At 32.1% G+C, this 24089-nt stretch overlaps 1 protein-coding gene and 1 long non-coding RNA gene across 2 annotated transcripts; both read left to right on the top strand.

Annotated features, from left to right (window-relative positions):
• Positions 1-6764: 6764 nt before the first annotated feature.
• Positions 6765-8497, top strand: LOC115710317 (uncharacterized). The gene is made up of 3 exons (XR_004010387.2): positions 6765-7350; positions 7459-7528; positions 8254-8497. It is a non-coding gene; the product is annotated as an uncharacterized LOC115710317 (long non-coding RNA).
• Positions 8498-21122: 12625 nt separating this feature from the next.
• On the top strand, positions 21123-23809 carry LOC115710315 (G-type lectin S-receptor-like serine/threonine-protein kinase At2g19130). Its single transcript, XM_030638684.2, has one exon. It carries the CDS (start codon positions 21224-21226, stop codon positions 23678-23680), a length of 2457 nt encoding a protein of 818 aa, XP_030494544.1. The 5' UTR covers positions 21123-21223; the 3' UTR covers positions 23681-23809.
• Positions 23810-24089: the final 280 nt, after the last annotated feature.

Below are 24089 nucleotides of genomic sequence, written 5' to 3'. Positions count from 1 at the left end.
CAAGTAAATCTTAAGATTAAGAAGAGGAACTATATGTTAGTCAAAAAGGGTGTGTTTAAAACTCTTAGACTACACCACATCAGATTTAAAGACTTGCCTTTGTGCTAGAAAGTTTGCTGATAAAATGGTGATTACTGTGGTGATGGAATAGTTATTTTGGAGAAGTGTAAAAACCTATCTGAAGTCTCTTAGTCTACTAGAAAGAGACAGAATGTTAAAGTTGCAGGAAAGGTACTTATTCAGTCTAAGGAAAGTTCTATGCATTTGTGGCACCGTTCCAACTTGCCTTAACTACTAGTGTTACTTCCTAAATAACCAAGAAGTAGTTGCCAAAAGTGTAGAATCCAGTATCCCAAGAGAGTAGACATATAGAGAGGAATTTCACATTATCAAGGATTTTGTGATTAAGGAAGAGTAATGGTGGAGAAGAGGTTGTGTTTAATTCAACCTGTCAGATCCTATTACGAGGAGTTTACTACTATTACACTTGATTTGTATATCAAGGTGTTGAGATTATTTGAAATGCATATTTTGTTTTTAGTGCAAGTGGGAGTTTGTTGGGTTTTGTGCCCTTAATAAAACCCATTTCAATATAATCAGATTTACTTATTAATAAAGATCAGAAATAACATTTTATGTTGCATGGCTCACATGATTTATTTCATGATTATATATATGATGTATGAATTCCATTTAAGTCCAGAACATTTGAATTTGCTAATGATTATAGTGTTGTCAGCACAGTGGAATATAATCTTAATTATATGTTCGAAAGTTTATTCCCTGATTTGTCAGAACACTGGATTTAGACTGACATGGTATAATCAACGATAGGTATTCTTACACCTTGGAAAAGTGTTATGTCCTTTCCAGGACATTGGCAAAGTTTACCAGTATCGGATGTATAGAGTATACATTGGAAGAGACCGATATTGAACTTGTATTAGATATATTAGAATTTACCGTAATATCTATTCAATTCAATATCACCTGTTGATCCTAGATCAAATGATCTTAATCCTGATATGATTAGGTTCAATCTCAAGAGTGTTATTCGTGTTCTTTGATTTGTTAGTTAAGCCTACTTTTGGGTCAGGGTGATACGTACATTTTGGGAACACGGTAGTGCAATTGAGTGGGAGCGCTAACATAAATATGGAATCTATAGCTTCTATCTGGCGAATAGAAAGTAAAGGATGATTTCCTTCGAGCTTAACCAAACGAAATTAAATGGTGGAGTACTCATTTCACTTAGCTGAAATATCATTTATATAACGTTAAGTGTTTTAAGGATAAAATACATTGTAGGGTGTTACGGTAATTTAATCTCTTTACAGTGTAAATCATCTATATAGAGGATCATTGATCAAATTAGGATTATAACAATGGATAACTAATGACGTATCTATATCATGGAACATATAGAGCGTTCTATATGACTGAGAGTGCAATTCCAAGTTCTAAGAGTGGATTCAATAAGGAATTAATAAGTTAGGGAATTTACTTAGTAAATTCGGTTCGACTTATTGGAAGCTCGGTTATATAGACCCATGGTCCCCATACTAGTTGAGACCATACTGCTTGTAAGACTCAGTTAATTGATTTTAATTAATCAATTATAATTCTAAAAGTTAGACTATGTCTACCTTATGAATTTTCACTAAGAAAGGGAGAAATTTTAAAGAAAAGAGATTCTAGGTTTATTTATTAACTAAGATACTTTATATGTCTAAATTAATAAATACATTAAATGGCTGTTTACCCAAATTTTGACGATGAGGACGTGTCAAGAATAGCACCACGTGACACAAAAATACCAGGACTAAATTAATGAAGAAGGAGTAAAGTCATGACTGTTGAGATGCCCCCTTAATTTGGGTGGTTGTTCTTCTCCCCCCAAAAAAATTGGGTTTTTTTTTGTGGGGGGGGCCTTAACTTGAGTTTAGGGGGGCACCCCCCCCCCCCCAAACTTGGGTTTCAGGGGGGTTACCCCCCCTTCCCCCGAACTTGGGTTTAAGCCCCCCCCCCCCAACTTGGGTTTAAGGGGGGTCCCCCCCCTCCAACTTGGGTTTAAGGGGGGACCCCCCCCCCCCCTCCAAAACTTGGGTTTATGGGGAGACCCCCCCCTCTCAAGTTGGGTCTTAGGGGGGTCACCTAACTATGATGGTCGTCATCCCCTCTCAGCGAGAGTCCCGGTGGTGTTACCTCCAAGTATGGGCTTAACTCAAAGGTGGTTGGCGACCATGTCACACCCATAGGGGACCCTTGTCATCAGTGACTCCTATTAATTTTCAAATCCCGCGAAAGGCTCAAACACAGTTGTCAACCCACGAAAAATAGCGGGATATTATCCTAAATATCAGACTCCAACCGCCTCCGAAAATCAAGGAGATGGTTGAGATGGCTCAGCGTGGGTCGCGTCTCCTGAAGCGAGAAGCACCGACCCCCTCCCCTATATAAGGGGTCACCCATGACCTGGGGGGAATCCGCAATCTGAAATACTTAGAAAAATAAACACTTCTCATTCTTTGCAATCAAGAGCCTGTTCTTGACTTTTGCAACTTAGATCAATAAACCTCAAGGGGAGTAGGCTATTACTGACATCCGGGGCCGAACCTCTTTAAATTCTACTGTCTTTTATTTACATTTATTGCGAATTTCGGTGTTATTAACTGCATTTATTATTGTGATTTTGGTTTAAATCTCATTTATTACGATTCCGCGTCGGTTGGCTAAAAATCCAGTCAACAATGGCAATATTATTTAATAATTATTTTTTAAGTTATTAAATAATTAGAATTGGCATATGAATGGTTAAATTGGAAAATTGGCATTTTTGAGAAAATAGGAATAGAAAATAACAAAATGGGAAAGTTGCAAAGTGAGGCCCAATTTCCTTATATGGTCCCCGCATTATGCATAGGCTTTTACCATTTTATTTTTCCATTATTTTAATGCCACACAATTCTAACCTAAACCTAGAGGGCATTCTATAAATAGAAAGTAATGGCTTCAGGAAACAACACACAATTGTATCTCATTCTTTTCAGAGAGAATTCCTGAGCGCCACTTTCCTCTCTCTTTTCTTCTCTAAATTTCGAAATCCCTTGAGTGATAGAGTAGTGCCCACACACATCAACTGGTACCTCAATCATAGTATGTAAGACTGTGGAAAATCAACACCAACAAGAAGGAGAGAAAGAGATCCAGATTCAGATCTTTATTATGCTCTGCTACAGAAAGAAATCAAGGGCTAGAGATCTGAATGAAAGGAGTCATTATATTACGCTGCACCCAATGTAAGGTTTTCTTAAACTCTTATGTGTTTATTTCATTATTTTAGAATTCATATTAGGATCTTAATCAAACATACTTGGTAGTAAATCTAGATCCTAGTAAAATATTTCCAACAACAACCTATGCGAGGGTATCCTATAAAAATTGGATTTTTTTTTGGTAAATCAGAAAGTGTATTAAACCAAAAAAACAATTTATACAACCTAAGAGCACCCTCAATAGAAGGCCTCAAGAAAATCTATAATCTTTACAATGAGTTGAACCAACTCTCTTCACTACTAGTTACATTTTTATCGCCTCTAGAAGTACAAACGTACTCGGTCCCCAACGAGTACCTCCTCCCACTGCCTAGACCATTGTGAGTACTGGTTCTTTACAACTAGCTTTCCCATGAAGCGTGTTCTAGCCCTGTCTCTAGACTTCAAGATTCCAGGTATAACCCTCATCCTTTTACAACTTTTTATGATAATTTAAAAAGGTAATCCCATTTCTATGTCTAATTTTGGTTTGTTTTTTAGAGTCTGTCCCTAAAACCGTGCTAATGAATGAGTTGAGGCAGTCAATAACCTTCTCTGAAGCCTTTTTAGAGGAGGAATTGAAAGTGGAAGACTTGGTGACTACCGAGTTGCTGTGCCAGTATCGTTTGATAGCTAATTTCCAAAGCATCCATGGTGTCAATGGCAGGGGCCAACCTCAGACCCCCAACGACCTCAAAGAGTATACTACGGAATTATCTATTATAATAAATAAGGCAGCTAAAGATGAGGATCTTCTCACTGCAACATGAGTCAACCATCACCCAAATCCCCTCATTGAGGAGGAGGGAATTCAGGCTAGATTTCTGGCAGCATATCTGGATGCAAATACTTCTAGAACAAGTACTTTTGGAACAGGTAAAATTCCCTTCCGTGTAATTAGCACCCCTAGCCTATCTCGGATGTCACTGATAGACCAAGGGGATTTTGACAGTTATTTCTTGATTTTGGATCCATGTAGGTATCCAATCAGGGATTATTTCGATAAAGTATATGGTTAGGCACCCAAATAACTGGGAATTCTCCCCGAATATCACTAAAGTAGGTCCTCTTCTTACTATGTTCTTCCCAGGCTTCAAGGAACATGACAACTTTATTGGGTGAGAAGAAATAACTTTGTTTGCAAAAGGGGAACCTTATAATTACTCATTCTACGGTTTCATTCACATGACATCTCTATTGTTTTAATTCATATTGTTTAGGTTGCTATTTCTTGTCTATTTGTCTGATTTGATTATTGTGGTGTTTTGATTTTTCCAAACACACTTGAATCCACGATGTTGAGTGATTTAATGAGCGCCATCACAAAAGTCAACACTGCAGTAGATAGCAAGGGGAAGCAAAAGAATATAGAGCCAAAATGGTCTGCCACGCAGTGGACCCTCTGGCTATCCAATTCAAAATCAAGGAAATATTGGGTTTTGTTCCCAAAATAAAACTCTATTTCAATGTAATCTTCTACATTCATTTATCAATAAAGAAATAAATTTAATTTCATTAATTGTTTAATATGTTATTGAGTTCACATATTTATTTGATGATCATTTGTTTGATTTATAATATCATCCAAATCCTTATCACATTGATATTCTTGTTTATTATGATGTCAACACAGTGAAAAGTAATCAAGATTATGTGATTAAATGAATTCTTATGATTTATCAGTACACAAAATTTAAATGATATGATAATCTACAATATAGTTTACTTGCACCTTGGATAAGTGCTATGTCCTTTCCAGGGCACTGGAAAAGTAAACTTGGATTGGATGTATGGAGTATGCATTAGAATGGACCGATATTGAACTTGGATAAGATACAATAAACTTACCGTAATATAATCCAATATGACCTAGTTGATCTTAGATCAAATGATCTCAATCCTGAGATGGTTAGATTCTAGTTCAATTGCATTATTTATGCTCTTCAATTTGCTCGTTAAAGTCAACCAATGGATCTTCTCATGACATATAGATTAAGGACATGGTAGTTCAATTGAGTGGGAGCGCTAATCATAGATACAAAATCTATAGCTTGTATCTGGACATAGAAGTAAAATGATAATTTCCTTCGAGCTTGGCTTAATAGAGATAAATGATGGAGTACACATTTTAATAATTATATTAGTTACTGAAACATTATTTATAGGTAACTAAGAGTTTTAAGGATAAAATACATTGAAAGGTAGAATGGTAAAATTGTCCCTACTCGATGTAGATCATGTATAAAGGATCATTGATTATTAGGATTATAACAATAGATAATTCATAGCGTATCTATATCGTGGAACATATAGAGCGTTTTATACAATTAAGAGTGCAATTTCGAATCTATAGTGGGGCAAGGAGGAATTAATAAGTTAGAGAATTTACTTGGTAAATTCTAGATCTACTTATTAGAAGTTTGATTATATAGGTCCATGGTCCCCACACTAGTTGAGACAATACTGGTTGTAGGACTAAGTTATTTGGTTTTAATTAATCAATTATAATTTTAAAATTAGACTATGTCTTATTTATGAATTTTCACTAAGCAATGACTTTATTGTGAAGAAAAGAGGTTTTAGGGTTTATTTGTTAGTTAAGAGACTTTGTAAAATCTAATTAATAAATAAGATCAATGACAATTTTATTTGATAATTAATTATAATTATTAAATAAATAATTTTAGTATTTATAGGATTAAAATTAGAACATATGATATTAGTGAAATAAAAGATAAGTGATTCAAAATATAGTAAAATTATAACTAGTGGGGGCTATCTATATGGCCAACCATTATAGTGTTTAATTTGCTATTATTTTATTATTTTTTATTCCATATAGGATAAAAGGAATAGGATGCTCTCATTCTCATCAAATCCTCATAACCTAGTTTACATTCTGTAATACAACTAGAGTTTTTGAGAGCCTCATTCCCTTCTATATTTTGAAATCCTCTCCCTCTTTCTTCATAAATTTCGAACCTATAGTGAAAGAGTATGTAATAACCAAAATATTTGATTATTATTACGATAGTCTAGCATTCTCGATATGGATATAGTAAGTTCATATAAATTCGTTAGACAAAATGATATTTTTCTAATTTATGAGAATTATGTCGTTTTTATTTAAATTAGATTTCTTCTAAAAACTTTTAGGTGTTTTATTATAAAATGATGAGTTCACTTTATTTTATTATTTTCAATGTTGTAATTATCTTTATTGTTATCAAAGGGCATTAGTAGCCGTACATTACTAGGTCCTAGGTAGAATTGATTTTAAATTTCAATTTTAAATGACATAATATATGTTGAAAAGATGTATGACATATGAAAGAAAGGATAAAACTATTTACTATTTAGTAGAGTTAGAATGCTATGAGAAGGATTTGAAATAGTCTTGATCATGGAATGAGTGGGGACACGTATTGAGGTTTTTATGAAAAGATAAATGAAGCTCAATTAAAATTAGTTTAAAATAAACATTTCATGGGCTTTATCATACACGTGGGACATGAATTAGTTAAGGTCACAAGCTATCAATTCAATTTGAGAGAAATTTTCTCTTCAATAACAAATGTTGACCAAGTATGGTGGGAAGTTAGGAAGTTTATTCATTTATTAATTTATTTTAAATCTTAACTTAGGTTAGCTAGAGGCCTATATATAGAGCTTTAGGTATTCATTCTTCACTAATCACTTAAGCTATTACCTATCCAAGGTTACTCTCTCTGTCTCATCTCTTACTACTACTCCCTATTTTGTCTTTTATGCCAAAATATTCATTGCTTATTACCTCACGCCACCATCAATACCATCATCATTTATCATTTTCTCTATCATTTTTTTTTTCAATTTCTTTTTCTATCATTTCACCATTCTCTCAACACTATTCCCAACTGATTATTCTTGTCATACTACATATCACCACCACCAACCTCTTAAGCATTTATATATATATACCCCACTATTATTTACTTATATATATCAACATCATCACCACCATTATTTCTCTGCCAGATTTCCTTTTTAATCTAAGGTATCATTCTATAATTTTAGATTTGTAGATTCAATGTCAAGGTCTCGTATATTTATATATTTATATATACCATTGTAATATGTTCTAATTAATAAATATGAAATTTAGGTTTTTCATAAGATAATTTTTGGTTCTCAAGGATCACTTTTGCAATCAAGCTAGGATCTCCACATTCGAGGTAAGGAAATTAAGTAGAAAAACATAAGTTTTCTGTATGTAATGACATTCATAGAAGGAGTGGGAATAGTAAAAGAGAAGTTAACTAAGGTCTTCTGCCTGACTCTTTATTGTTTGTTATTTAATGTACTGTATAATATATATTTAAATGATATGTTTATAAGATTCATGTTATTTTGTACGTTTATAGTATTAGAGCATGGCCATTGCTAAAGATATATATTTAAATAATATGTTTATAAGAATCATGTTATTTAAGTATGTATGTAAATAGTGTGTTTATAAGATTCACATTATTTAGTTATGATTGTTTTGTTATTTAAATAATGTATAGTAGTTTGCCATTATTTAAATTAGATAGATTATAGTTTATGTGACATGGTTTGACCGAGAAGATAATGGTTAAATACTTGACTGTTGGGTCTATATGGTAGATAGGGGGCCATTTAGTAGTGGGTACGATTTTACTGAACCCAGCCCTCTGCCATTTAGTCCAATAGCACGAGTTTATTTGCCAAAATTGGACTCGGGCGTAATCATTATTATGTGATTTAGCTTAGAACCTAGTTATTAGTGACTAGTGATATGATTAAGTTTATGTTTTGCTATATGCCTAAATATGTGCATGTGCATTTTAATTAAGTTTTGTTTTTATTTATGTGACTACCTGACACACATTTCCTTACTGAGTTTAGTAGCTCACCCTTATCAAATTACCATGTGCAGACCAAGGTAACTAAAAGTTTAGAAAGCCGGTGGCGAGTGAAACTTTGGACGCTTGTGTGTGTGAACTCGCTGAGGGCCATATAACTGCGGGCGGTCTTGGGGCGCTCTATTTATTTATTTACGTTATTAAATTAATGTCGCAACTATTTTAGTTATTATTTATTATGTCTTTTGTACGAAAACTGGCCAGTTGTGAACATTTTCAAGTATTAAATAAAAATGCGACATTATGTTTTTCCGTGTTTGTCGCTTGTAAATAAATTTAATATTTTTAAAAAAAGTACGGGCGTTACAGAGTACATACCTACCCATAGCAAGTCAAGTACTCAATTATAGTGTGTAAGGTTGTGAAAAATCCAACACTTGAAGGAGAATCGGGCTCAGATCTTAATAATACTCTACAATAGAAAGGAACAAGGATTATAAATCTGAGTGGTAGGAGACATATTATTCCACTGCAATTAATGTAACGTTACTTAAACTTTACATGTGTTTATTTACATTATTTTAGAGAATTTATATTTAGGGTGTTAATAAATATACTTGTTCGTAAATCTACTGTTAGAGATTTTATTACAATGTATGAAAATCAAGACATTACAACTCTATTGCAATATAATACAAGGACCAACAAAGAGATTAAATAAATGATACAACACATAATATACAATATATATGTACACTATATATTATATATAAGAAAAGTAGAAGAAAATATATATAAATATATGTATACATTCACTCACAACCTTAAGTGTAGAATAGTGGGGATCACCATGACTTGAACAAGGTATTGCACCTTTGTCCAAAAGCTTATTTCCCCTATCTCTAAGCACTAAGGGAACCCTCATGGAAATAACTTTGGGAATTATCAAGCCTTTTATAGTTTTCTAGCAAAGTGCTTTCTTGATAGAAAACTTGGTTTTTCTCAAATGAACACTAAAGACCTTCTTTTATAATGTTTAGGTGATCACACTTAGAATTCAAAATACACAACACCTCATTTTCTTTCATATAAATGAGTATTAATATAATTGCAACAACTATATAATACATATTTGAATCCTATCATCAATTTTGTGTAATATTTAATTTATTACACAAAAATATGATCAGCCAAAAGAAGTTACAAAAGCAATGAACTTTGTAACTCGTCTCCATGTTACAAAGTGTAGGTTACAATTTTAGGTTAAATAAATCATATATTACACAATTTATTTACCACACTTAATATATTTTATTCACATAATAACATATATTACCACATTTGAATCTACATATTATTATATTGAACAATATGATAATTCCCCACTAGATTAAAATATGTGACACACTTGTAACATTTATTTAATCAATCAAAATATTAAACTATAACACTCCCCCACTTTGATTGAATAAATACACATTTTCAAAGAACTTTTGCTTACGTGCATTAGGTAAAATGTCTTTCGACTTAAATTTTACCTTAGTGTAATTACCACAAAGTTTGATGAAATTTTGGTTGTCGTAACATTGAACCATTATTCCTTTAGTACTTACCGGTGATAACACACACACCCTTGCTAATGCTCACTTGAGACTGCTTGTCTTGCTCTTGCACCGTTAATGGCCATGTGAAAAATTCCAATTCATGAACTCTCTAGAGAATAACTCTCAATTTTCATAAGAGGCGGCACCACCTCTAATTCATATAATTAGAGTTTTAGTGTCTCACCACTCTTTAGACACTTCTTAAGCTTAAGTGAGTTTTCTTAAGCTTAAGCACCATTAAAAAACTTTTTGGTTTTAACCCTCAATTTTCACCATATGTACTCATCCATAGATGGGACATTTGAGTACCACATTTACTGTATTGACTTGTTATTACCTATAGAACTTAAGACTAGATTTTTACTAGTGTTAAGATTGGTTACCATCAATGAGCAAAAGACTAAGGGAATTTAAGTCCCATCCCTTGAAAATTCACGCTTTAATCTTGTACGAAGATTAAGCGATTTGTTACAACCTCTCACTATTGATTCTATGTGAATCATGCATGCCAAAATATTGTGTTCACTTTGTGACCACTTTCTCCTTAAGTACTTAAGCTTTGAAAATTCAGTTATAAAAGATTAATTTTACACAATTCAAATTCTCAATAATTTTGATACCAAGCATATCAAAATTAAACACTAATTTAGACACTAAGCATGTCTAAACTACATTCTTAACTTTAGACACCAAATATATATATCTAAGTTAATCTTTATTTGAAAATACCAAACATGTCTCAAATATACACATTTTAGTTTTAGACACCAAATATATCAATATTTTTATATATACACATAGGCAAACTTGATTTAAAATTTGAATTCAAAATCAAATAAACTAATCAATAATGTCTCAACACATTTTGATTAAATTTGTGACTCACCTATACATTTTTACCATAAAGTATATAAAATATCACTTTTGTGTATTTTTCTCTTAAAATGACTCTTTAAGGTCACCTTGAAAAATACCATTTGGCATTTTTATTTTTGTCAATAAACCTAAAATATCAAGCTCACATCACCACTTACAGAATTATGTAATTATTTTCACCCATAATTGTAAGATTATCTTCTTATTGAGATTAGCCCAATATTATACCAAAGTTTAACAAAATTCTCATCAATTTTGTTCAACACTTTGATTATTTAATATTCAAAATTACTTATTTAATTTTGTTATCTTTTTACAATTTTTGAATTTACTTTGAGTCTAAAATTGTTCTTCCAATTATATGGCTCATTTTACAAGTTTGGATCTACTTTTGATCCATTTGTTCTTATTATGACAAGACAATATTTTCATAAGTTTAACTCTCATAGTTCACTTTTTTTAATCTCATAAATGATATAATTATCACTGTTAATTCCCAAAGGATGTAACTTTTCAAAAGTCACAATTTTCTAAAAATTACTATTGGAAAATAAATTCCAAATTCAATCTTTATTCACAACATAGATGATAATATTTCACATTAATAGTAACAAATACTATTATATTACTATCAACATTATTATCATATATAATATATAATTTATATATTAACGTATAAAATTAATATAAAACTCCCAAACATAAAATTATAACTCCCAAATAATAATATTATACTAACTAATATATTATGTATAATACTTTCAATAACTCTTGTGTAACATACACATAATAGATTAATTATTACACAACTATATATGTTACATATCTCACACATATATAATATATATACTTTAATGTATTTTAATATACATGTATGATATATATTATATACACATAATATATATTATATATGCATGTCTCATATAAATATATAAAAGTAATTATTTCTATATATTTAATCTCACTAATATATACTATATCACATAATCTACATATACATAATATGTGTTACTCATATATACATATTATATATATTATATATCTCACATATATACATATAATAACATGATATAAATTCAAATATCATATTATATATCAATATATACATATTAATATGATATAAACACTTGATCACATGTATACCACATACATATAACTTACATATATATAGATATTACTATCATATAAAATAGTAAATCACATAATATATACCACTATGCTCACCCATGAATAGTTTTCATATAAAATCTCTTATTATTGTATTCTCAAAATCTTGATTTATCTCCTCTTTCATTGAAAATGAATAAGCTTTTGATTGTTAGAGATTTTATTACAATGGAAGAAAATCAAGACATTACAAATCTATTGTAATATAATACAAGAACCAACAACGAGATTAAATAAATGTTACAATACATAATATACAATATATATACACTATATATATTATATATAAGAAAGGTAAAAGAAGATATATATGTATAAATATATGTATACACTCACTCACAACCTTAAGTGTAGAATAGCGAGATCACCATGACTTGAACAAGGTATTACACCTTTGTCCAAAAGCTTATTTCACCCTATCTCTTAGCACTAAGAGATGTGACAAGTTCTAAATATTCTCTCAAATACCATGAATGCCCCAAATGAGCTCAAGAATATGAAAACTCCATGGCCTTTTGTGGTCTTGGAAATCGATCTCATAGGCTCACTGTCTTAGGGAAAATGTGGAATCCAATAGACGATGGTGACAGTTGATTTATTCACTGAGCGGGTAGAAGTAGAGCCCCTGACCATTATTACGCCTACTGAACTAAAAATATAATAATAATAAGTATTGCTATTATTATTATCATTATTATTATTTTATTATATAAATATTCCCTTTAGAAATCAGTAAAAATTTAAAGGAAACATTCTTTTATTAAAATAATGATAATAGGAAAAAAAAAAGGAATAAGTTAGTTAAAATAATAAAAAAAAAGAGCAAATAAAGGAGATATTTTCTTCCGTTCGACCACTTTTACGTTATGTGGGATTTTGTCAACAATAAAATAATAATAAAAAAAAGATTATAAATAGATTAGGATCCGAACAGTTAAGTGGGTTGAATATTTTTGGCAAGAAATTAATAGGTAAGAGTGAAACAGTAAAAAGTAAAAAAGAATCTGAAAAAAAACTCCATATTCAAGGTCTACCTTCAAGCTTTACAAGGGTAAGTAAAGAGTCATACCATGGATCTAAGTCTTCCTCTTTTGATTCTTTTATTTCCAATATTGCGATTAATTGTCATTCTAATCTCTTTTGATTCACTAGACTTCAAAAATAAATTGATGTGATATATAATTAAAGAGAAAAGGAAAAAACCGATATTCTTGTGTTGCCAATTTCATCATGAATTTTTATGTTTCTCTTCGAGTTACTTTACTATAGAATATAAGTCAATATATGATATATAATCGAAGAGAAAAATATAAATCTTTATGGTGTTATGCTATCTAATTTATTGTTAATCTTTATGGTTTTACATTGATTTGCTAGATTTCAAAAAATAAGTCGATATCTGATACATAACCAAAAGAAAGATTAAGTGATAAATATATATACATCATATTGTCAAAATTATCAATATACATTTGACAATACCTGACTGTGTGTTCCAATTGGATGGTATAGAATAATTAATATGGCGAATCTTTGGATCCAAAAAGAAAAACAAAACGAGTATCAAAATATCTAAAAAGAAAATTAATCAAGTGAGTAAAAAAATAAATTTTAGAATATTAATACAATTTAGTTTAACATTTTAAAGATTTCTAATGAGGAATAAATTATCTCTCTCGGTGTTTATGAATATATATATATAATACTGGACTAAATTGTTCCACTCAACCTTAAAAAGTCAATTCTCATATATATATATATATGGAACACTTCTTAATGGGTATTACCCATGAATGGTTACTAAACAAATTTAACTATAAAATTTTAATTTTAAAAATATCAAACCATCGAATTTTGATCTAATAACGAATAATGAAATCACAAATTTGAATTTCTATGCTTAATTTAACTACTTCATTAAAAAAAATATCAAAACATATCTCTTTTTACACTATATCATTCCTCAACGGACTATTATCTTAAAAAAAAAGGGAATAAATATATATAGGAGCTAAAAAAGTTTACCATCATATAAAGATAAAAATATATGTACACAAATTCATATATGTGACGAACTTAATATATATATATTGATATGTATGTGAGAAATTTAATTTTATATGGTGGTGCAAATTAATCAAAAGAAAAAGAATGATTTGAGCAATCAAAATCCTCTTACACACTTTGGTATATGTATGTGCATATATATATATCTAGTCCAAAACATTAAAAGAGAGGTTGAGAAGGATACGGAGTTGAAATTAATACTCACAAAAAAAAAAAAAAAAGGTGTTTATGAAAATGAGTTTATAAGTCTTAACAAGATTATAAACTACTTTTTTTAACTTATTAATTAATTATGAAGAAGAATAATTTGGGTAAAATAGGATGTAAAAGAGTAGATAGTAGATGAGATTAATTGTCTTAATTCTCATTGTTATTTTCTCATAATTTTACTGTTAATTATTTTTATTTTATTTTTTAAAAAATTTTAAAAAATTATTTGATCAAATAGAAATGAAAAATTAATTGACTAATAATTAGTGAATCAATCATTGAGAATGATACTTACTTCTACCAATTTTATTACTGAAAGAGATATGTGCACTTACATAGCATAAATTTTGCAACAGTTGCCATGATTTTTATTCTATATCTGATGAACATGCCATGAATTGTAATTATATTACATTCTACACCCCTAAGTTTTGAAGATAAATGTAAGCACAATAAATAAGTTCATGATTAGTTGGGCTAGGTGTAATGAAACTGTAAGAACCATACTTTTGTGTTTTTCAAATTATGAGTTTTCTGCCATCTAGACAGTCAGTAGTTCTATCTGAGTATGTCTATTACTGGTTTATGGGTTAGCTTGACAAATTAGTATTTTCATGTTAAAATATCTTGGACAGCTGTCAATGAGTTGTCAGTGAGCTGTCAAAGTCATTTTTGTGTGAGTTGGTGATATACATAGTTGATTCTTGAATATTCTAACTAAGTCCCACTCATTTTGATTCTTTGATAGAGGTTTTTCTCTGCTAGGGCAGAAATCTTTTTCTTTTTCTTCTTTATTTCTTGCAGGTTCCTCCATTGTTGAAGAGTTCAAGCTTCTGAAAAGAAGTGATAATGGAGACGGTTTCATCCGAAGGGAGTCCAGAGTCATAGCTGAAGGGATTTTAGCTCAATCAAAGCAAGGGGAGCTTGTCTTCAAAAATAAGTGGACTTAGATATGAATCATTGTTGGTTAGTCAAGATCTTAGGGTAAATTGTTGTAAGAATCTTTGTTGTATTATTTTACATACATTTGATTTACAAACTAGAGTTTGTATCTTGATATTGATTCTTATTGGAGGTTATTTACCTTGGTTCGGGGAACCCAAGCACTAGCCGCCTAGAATGTATTTCTAGGGCAGGTGAAGCTTGTAAATCTATGGTGTTCATCTTGATTTACTTTCTGCATTTTAGATTTTAATAATCCTTGCAAATTTGTAATAAAACTACAAGGTTTTATATTGTGTGATTGAATGTCATTGTTTCAATTAGTAGCATCTGATTAGATCGATTTTACAATTGTTATGAAAGCTAGCTTTTTTGACTAACGAAATTGAGATCTTGTTGCTACTAGATTGATTTTAGGTCGTGTGTGTTGATTCTTGTTTGGTGTTTTTAATCTGGCTATCCTCCATCTGTTTGTATATTGTTTTTGGAAATTTGATCTACTCCGAGATTCATCTGGCAGTGCAACGAAGTTGTTATTTGTTATTTTTTGAAAAACTAATCCACTCCAAGATTCATCTCGCAGTGCAAAAAAAGTGTTGTATGTGTGTGTGTGTGTGTGTATATCAATAGGAAATGGAAATGTTTCGAGAAGAAGGATCTACATCTCGACTTCTTATGTTGGAGGGAGCTAATTTCCCCTATTGGAAGACCAAAATGAGAGCCTTCTTGAAAGTTGTGGATGAACGGGTATGGATGGTTGTTGCCAAAGGTTGGTCTCCATCTATAGTTGTTGATAATGAGGGGGAAAAGAATAAGAAATTCAAGGAATGGTTAATTGAGGACATGGAACAAGCAAATTTTAATTCAAAAGTCTTGCATGCTCTCTTTAATGCTATCTCCACAAATCAGTTGAAAGTGATTTTTAATAGTGAGATTGCTAAGGATGCTTGGGAGAAGTTGAAAATAAAGAATCGGGGAATTGAGGCTGTTACGAAGGCGAGGTTAAGAGCTTTATCCAAGTATTTTGAAAATTTGTCTATAGATGAAAATGAAACAGTTTTTGAGTTTCATGCCAAACTTTTTGATATTTTGAATGAAACTTACGCCCTTGGAAAAAGTCTATTCAAATAAAAAACTTGTGAGAAAAGTGCTTAGAGTATTTCCTAAAAGATCCATGCCTAAAGTGACATCTATTGAGGAAAGTCAATAATTGAGGCTCTTGACTTGGATGAACTAATTGGTTTCCTGCAAAATTATGAGTTGACTCTACAAAGATGGGACAAGGTCAAGAAGATCAAAGATTCAGAAAAGGACAAAGCTGAGATGGGAGTAGCTTTTATTCCCAAGGAAGAAAATCTCAAAGAGTCAGACTTATCTAAATGTTTTACAGATGCTAATTACGCTCTTTTGGCTAAGAATTATGCTCACTTTCTCAAAAAGAATTTTACGAAAACAAATTTGGGAGAAAAGAAAATTCTTCCATTAAAAATTTCTCTAATTCAAACACGCATTCTCATTAAAATGAGACGAAGAGCAATCTATTCAATGTTAAGAATGTGAAAGTTTTGGTCACAATCAGGTCCAATGTGCGAACACTTTGTAGAAAAAGAAGGCTCTTGCCGTCACTTGGAGTGATAGTGAAGAGGAAGAAACCAGTGATGAGTCAAAGGAAGAAAAATCTGTGGTTGCTTTGTGGTTAACGAAAACATGTTTGAAGGATTTGATGTAGATGAATCTGCCTCTAAATCAGATTCTGATGTTGCAGAAAAAAATTCCTCTAGTTAACCTGCCGCGAGGTAGGGAGGTCCCTCTAGTTGCATTTCAAATAAAGCATATGAAGAGATGTTTGCACAATGGAGTTATATGGCTAAAAGGTGAAGGAATTGCAAGACATTAACAAGGAATTGGCATCCAATAATGTTGAACTAGACGAAAAAGTTAGAAAACTAGTTCATGAGCTGGAGAGTAAGGAAAGGTAGATTCACAAGTTGACTGCAGAACTTGATAAAGCAAAACAATCACTTAAATTCATACCTCCTGGTACAACAACTTTCAGCCAAACACTTTAGCTCCAAAAGCACAATAGAGATAGAACATCTATTGGCTACAAAATGTTGTACAAGAAGGGACTGAACTTGTCAAATGAAGGACCAAGTGAATTCGCATCAGGTACCAAACTATCATTTGTTACTGCTGTTGGAAGCAGTAGCAGAGATGGATTTGAAGAAGCATCACTTGAAGCCAGTAAAGCTGAGAAACCAAAAGGGTCATCTAGTGGAAAGAGTGCAAACATTTCAAAACGATTTATACCAACATGCCACTTCTACAATAGAAGGGGTCACATAAGACATCGATGCTATAAGTTGAAGACATATTTGAAAAATATGATACAACGACAAGGTTCCTTCTCACAGTCAAATCAAAATCAAAGAAACTTTTCTAGAGTGAGTTGGAGACCTAAGTCTGAAAATATGGCCTTGGTGGCACACATATCCCCATTAGCTATGATGAAGGATCAACAATACCTTAATAGCGACTTTTTATGACATATGACTAGAAATCTTGAAGTCTTGATGAACTACAAGGAAGCAAAGGAAAGAATGGTGCTTTTTGGAGATGGAAACAAAGGACAGATCGTAGGAAAAGGTGACCTTAAGTTAAATGACATTCCATAGCTAACAGATGTACTGTATGTACAAAGGCTCAAAGTCAACCTCCTGAGTATTAGTTAGTTGTGTGATGCTAACTTTGATATAAGTTTTTTTAAAACCCAATGGTTAGTTTCATCTAATGATTGTTCTGTGCTTATAGGTTACAAAACTTTTAACCATTATTATGCTCTTTGTAATAAAGTTGTTTGTCATTGAACATTCTTGGACAAACCAGATATGTGGCCTTCTTGAGCTTTAAGTATCAAAGGATAGGGTGTGTGGGCTTGGTAAATTTGCTGTCATCATTCTTGTTGATTTTTCACACCCATAGGCATCAAAGTTGTATCTGATAACTCTACAAATCTAGTTATTTTGAGAAGTTTGTTAGGGATCACTTTGTTTTTGTCTGCATTTTTTGTTCAATTGTGGGTCTCTATTTTTATTCTCATGTTAATTCTAATCATTTCCATTTTGTTTGTGTGGTACATATGAGTTTGGGTCTTGCTTGTCTTGTGTTTGTCTTATTTCTTAGTTTTTGATAGTTGTTGTACTCAGCTGATTTAGTTCAATGAAATGTCGACAAATTATGATTTTTCCCAAGTGTCATTTTTATATAGCTCTAGTGCCATTATCATTTCAAAAATTTGGTACAACACTCTTGTACTAAACCCATTGATATACGGTATCATTTCATAAGACAAATGGTAGAATCTAAACTTTTGATTATTTTTCATGTGTATACAGGCGCTCAACTTGTTGACTTGCTTACAAAGGCTTTAGATGCCCACACATTTTTTCATGTTAGAAATTGTACTGGTGTGTACACCATCTAATTTGGTCACAGTTGCATTTGGTATTCAACACAGTTTTATTTCATTTATTGTTGGCTTTTGTTACATGTCTAATCACATATGAGCTTCACAGGATTTTTTTAGTTGTGTTCTTAACATTTAGTCGTCCCAGTTGAAAAGGCTACCTCCCATAAAAGTAATGGGAAGAGCTTCCTTTAGACCAATGTATGGCTTGGGAAGTTTGGTCCTTCTCTTGTTATTCATTGAGAAGAATAAATAAGGCACTGGCTACATCTCTATGGGAGTAAGAAAGCCATAACTTGTTGGAAAAACTCATTGAGTGTTGTTGCAAAAGAGATCATGTGTTTTCAAAATTGTGAAAAATAGAAATATTGCTTTCAGAAGAGTGAGCTGCCTTGATTCACCTCTTGGTGGCTCACACGAGGATACTTTCACACACTAATGACGAATTAAGTGTTCAGATCTCCTGTTGAGTTTTTTTGTGAGCTTGTATATGATTTTGACTTGTTTTTGGGCAAACTACAATTGGCATTCTAGTCATTTGTTCTAATCCTGCTTGTGTTGATTACTAAATTTCTTAGTTCAGATCTAGTTGAGCTTTAGTGTTTGTTGTTTAATGTTGTTTGTAAATTTTTCTTGTGAAAATTGCTCATCTTTTGCATTGTGTGTGTTTTTACATGATTAAATTCTGTTATTTGTGTTATTTTTGTATTGCGTGTCTTTGTTATGATCTGGAAGAGCATTGTTGTACTTGATTTTTGTTTATGTTAATGGACTTGGGTTATTTCTAAATGGGCCAAGGGTTATTTTGTTTTTTTCTTTTTCAATACAGTGGAGTTTCACAATTTTGGTTTTTCCATATGCTTCTTCTCTAGTTCCCTCTACTTGTATCCACGGGGAGTCTTCCCATTTGAGTGTTAATAGGTCTGATCAGGTCTAGGGGAAGCATCTTGATGCTGTTATGTTCTTATCACTCCTGTAGAGCCCTCTTACAAAGGGGAGTTTTCATGATGGGCGTGTTTCATTATGCTCAATGAGGGGGAGATATTGTATATTGGTGACTATTATGTGACAGCTTTGCATCTTGGTTTTTGTTAGTTTTTCTTTTATGTTATTGGCCGCATTGATCATTATTTGTCAAGGGAGAGATTGTAAGAACCATGTTTTTGTGTTTGTCAAATTATGAGTTTTCTTCTATCTAGAAATCAGTAGTTCCATCTAAGTATGTCTGCTACTAGTTTATGGGTTAGCTTTAACAGATCAACATTTTCATGTTAAAATATTTTGGACAACTGTCAATGAGTTGTTAGTGAGCTATCAAAGTCGGTTTTGCGTGAGTTGGTGATATACATAGTTGATTCTTGAATATTCTAACTAAGTCCCACTCATTTTGATTCTTTGAAAAGAGGTTTTTCTCTGCAACGGTAGAAATCTTTTTCTTTTCCTTCTTCTTTGTTTCTTGTCGGTTCCTCCAGTGTTGAAGAGGATCTTAGGGTAAATTGTTGTAAGAATCTTTACTGTATTGTTTTACATACATTTGATTTACAAACTGAAGTTTGTATCTTGACATTGATTTTTATTGGAAGTTATTTTTCTTGGTTTGAGGAACCCAAGCACTAGCTGCCTAAAATATGTTTCTAGGGCAGATGAAACTTGTAAATCTGTGGTGTTCATTTTGATTTACTTTTGGCGTTTTAGCTTTTAATAATTCTTACAAATTTGTAGTAAACCTACAAGAGTTTATATTGTGTGATTAAATGTCATTGTTTCAATTAGTAGCATCTGATTAGATCGGTTTTACAGAAACTAATAAAAATAAAATTAATCACTAAAATGTCATACGGGAAAAAGTTAATAAGTATTAGAATAATTTTCCCCCTCAATAATTTTTTAGAAAACATAATCATTTATAGTTATATTATATGTTAACAAGTTATATTTTCAAAATATTTGAAAGAATAAAAAATTATCTAATTTCAACTAAGCATTGCAGCATCAACAATTCCATTTGGCAGTGTTAGTTGACTTGAAAACTATTCTAAATTTTCTCATTAGTTTTTCTTCAGAAAAAAATATATAAATAAAGACAAAACGAAAATCGCAAGTTAAACGCTGACCCAGAGAACCTTAACTACTATAATATTTACTTATTTTATTACCACTAGAATCAATTAGCTAATGACAATTTAGCACGATAGCTATAGTTGAGCTCTTCTTGTATTAATTTGCTCAAAGTAAACTTTTTTGCAATATAATATAGTCAAATAATGGACTAAAAGACTTCAAACCAATGATTCATTCAAAGATAAATGAACTGAAAATTCACATTGCCCATTTAAATTAATTAAACATATCCGTATTTGGTGGTAATTAGTGACAATGTCAATAATCAATATCTCATGAAACTTCTTAGTCTAACGTGTAATTGCGGTCAATATTGGGAGTCAAGTCAAGTAATGACATTGATACAGAAAGAATAATTTAGGTGGTGTTCCATTAGATGTAATGAAAGTTTAAGAAAAGAGAAATAAATAGAATGGAATCAAATCAAAATGTATAAAAAAATTAACCAAATCAGTGACAGAGTCAACACTTAAGCAGTGAGAAAAATTAACCAAATCAGTGACAGAGTCAACACTTAAGCAGTATTTAACTTGGCCATGCTCGCATATGACTTGCAGCAAACTCATTTCACCTTGTGTATTTTCTTAAAGAATGGCCATAATGGGCATGAATTATTCTCTCATTTATGAGTTTCCTTTCCTTCTCTTACTTGTTCTCTTACAGGTTCATACATGCATGGGGTCTAATACCATTTCTGCAGGTCAATCTCTTAATGGGAACCAAACAATAGTCTCTAAAAACCAAGTGTTTGAAATGGGATTCTTCACACCAGGTAACTCTAGGAATTACTACATAGGAATATGGTACAAAAAGGCAGGTAACCAAACAATTGTATGGGTGGGAAATAGAGACAAACATGTTTCTAATCCATCTCTTTCATCATTGAAACTTTTAGAGAATGGGAACTTAACCTTAGTTGCAGGGGGCTCAACTGTTATTTGGTCAAGTAATTCATTCTCAAGGCTTCCAAATTCAACAGTAGGAGTGTTGCTTGACAATGGAAATTTTGTCATAAGAGATGTTTCAGATTCATCTATTGTAATATGGCAGAGTTTCACTCACCCAACTGACACCATCCTACCTGGTATGATAAATGGTTATAATAAGATTAAGAATGAGTCAATTGTTTATATTTCTGTCAGGGGGTTGGATGATCCAGCGCCAGGGAATTTCTCTATTGAGATGGATGAAAACCCAACTAGCCTTTTGTTCAAGACCAATGGCTCGGTAAGTTGGAGTGCTTATTGGATAGGGAGTGGTTTCACAACAGGTTATGTTGACAAAAAGTGGACCAAATTTCCTTATGGTTTGGATACTACTTATGTTGAAAATGAGAAGGAGAGCTACTTCACTTTTGCTCCTACTTCCCCAACCGCCTTGACTCGAATGACCGTTGAAGCATCAGGGAAGCTATGTCAATACATTTGGAGGGAAAGCTCAAGGAATTGGACAGAGAATTGGTGTATATTAGCTGATGGACTGCGTGAGTTCAATATGTTGTGTGGTCCTTTCACTGTGCGTGACATATACAATACAACTCTATGTGTTTGCTTGCAAGGGTTTGAACCCAAAAATACAAAAGCTTGGGAGTTAGGAGATGGCTTGGATGGATGTGTTAGGAGAGCTCCTTTGCAATGCAATGCACGAGATGATACGTTTGTAGAGGTACGAAACATTGTCTTTCTATCACAACCAGAAGAGATAAAAGTTAAGAACATTGAAGCATGTAGATTAGCATGTTTGAGTAAGTGTTCATGCAATGCTTATTATTTTGATGATAGTTGCTTTATTTGGGTGGATGACTTGGTCAATATTGTCCCAAGCTCACCTCATGAAGTTGGCCCATATTGGCACATAAGAATGGGAGCATCCCATTTGTCTGAGAGCAAGGTTGCAAATCGAAAAACCACTTGGATTGCTATATCAATACTACTGGGGTGGTTGTTCTTAACTTTCTTAGGCATTGGTTTAGTGTTTTTGGGAATGAGATATTTTGTGGATTCACTTGAAAGAGTGGAGGATTCTCTAGTGTTGTATAGGTACAAAGATTTGAAACTTGCGACAAAGAACTTCTCCCAAAAACTTGGGGAAGGTGGCTTTGGTTCTGTTTACAAAGGGGTTTTGGCTAATTCAACTTGTATAGCTGTGAAGAAACTCATGAGTATGCAACAAGCAGAGAAGCAATTTCGCGCAGAATTGAAGACTATTGGAGCAATACAACATGTTAACCTCGTTCGCCTTCGCGGGTTTTGTGCAGAGTCTTCAAGAAGATGCTTTCGCGGGTTTTGTGCAGAATCTTCAAGAAGATTTCTAGTTTATGAGTACATGCCTAAGGGCTCACTAGATTCTAGTCTTTTTGGGACAAGTCTGACTGTCTTGGATTGGAATGCCAGGTGCCGAATAGCGATTGGAGTGGCTAAGGGACTATGCTATCTCCATGAAGAGTGTAGGGAATGCATCATACACTGTGATGTCAAGCCAGAGAATGTCTTGTTGGACGAAGATAATAATGCAAAACTTGCAGATTTTGGACTTGCAAAGCTTGTTGGGAGGGATTTCAGCCGGGTTTTGACAACCATGAGAGGCACAAGAGGCTATCTTGCACCAGAGTGGATTTCAGGCTTAGCAATCACACCAAAAGCAGATGTGTATAGCTATGGAATGTTGCTATTTGAGCTCATATCTGGGAAAAGAAACAACACACAATTGGAGCAAGGCATGGAACATTACTTCCCTTTTCGAGTTTCGAAGTCATTGAGCCATGGAGAAGATGTTTTTCCTTTATTGGACTGCAGGATTGAAGGAAATGCAGAGAGAGAGGAGGTTAATAGATACTGCAAAGTGGCTTGTTGGTGCATTCAAGAAGATGAAAAGAGTAGGCCAAATATGAGTCAAGTTGTACAAATTTTAATGGGAGTTAAAGAAATTGATTTGCCACCAGTGCCACTCTTTTTGGAGCGCCTTGCCGGAGTCTCTATGGAAGCCATGCACTACTATCAAGTTACCACTTCTGGTGGTACCACTCAATACTACTCATTCTCAAGTTAATGTTTCATCTTAGTCTCTCATAATAATAACAAAAAAGTTTACATATTTCATTTCTTGAGTAATTATTGATAGTAAATGTTTGTTTTCTTTTAAATAAATGTGATGTTGCAAATAATTTTATTTTCGTAATTTCTTACTCACAAAATCTCTTTTTTTTTTTTTATTTTTTATTTTTTTTTATTTTTTTTATTCTTTTTTATTTTACCTTAAACTTATATTTTTTTACCATTCAATAACTTCTTCATATTTTTTTTCTAATTTATTAAAATATTTTATTTATCAAATAAGAAAAAACAAATAATAACAACAAAACAATAAATATACAAATATATATTTAATGAGGGAAATAAATAATAAATAATTAGAATATTTGAGCTCACTTTCATACTTTAGCAAAATGTAGCTAAGA

The sequence above is a fragment of the Cannabis sativa genome, chromosome 3, assembly GCF_029168945.1.
Source record: "Cannabis sativa cultivar Pink pepper isolate KNU-18-1 chromosome 3, ASM2916894v1, whole genome shotgun sequence".
NCBI lineage: Eukaryota > Viridiplantae > Streptophyta > Magnoliopsida > Rosales > Cannabaceae > Cannabis > Cannabis sativa.
Note: the sequence above shows the minus strand (reverse complement) of the source record. Positions and strands in the feature narration are given on the sequence as shown.

Coding starts and splice junctions, on each gene's coding strand:
- LOC115710315 (XM_030638684.2), top strand. CDS start 21,224: ATGGCCATAATGGGCATGAATTATTCTCTCATTTATGAGTTTCCTTTC.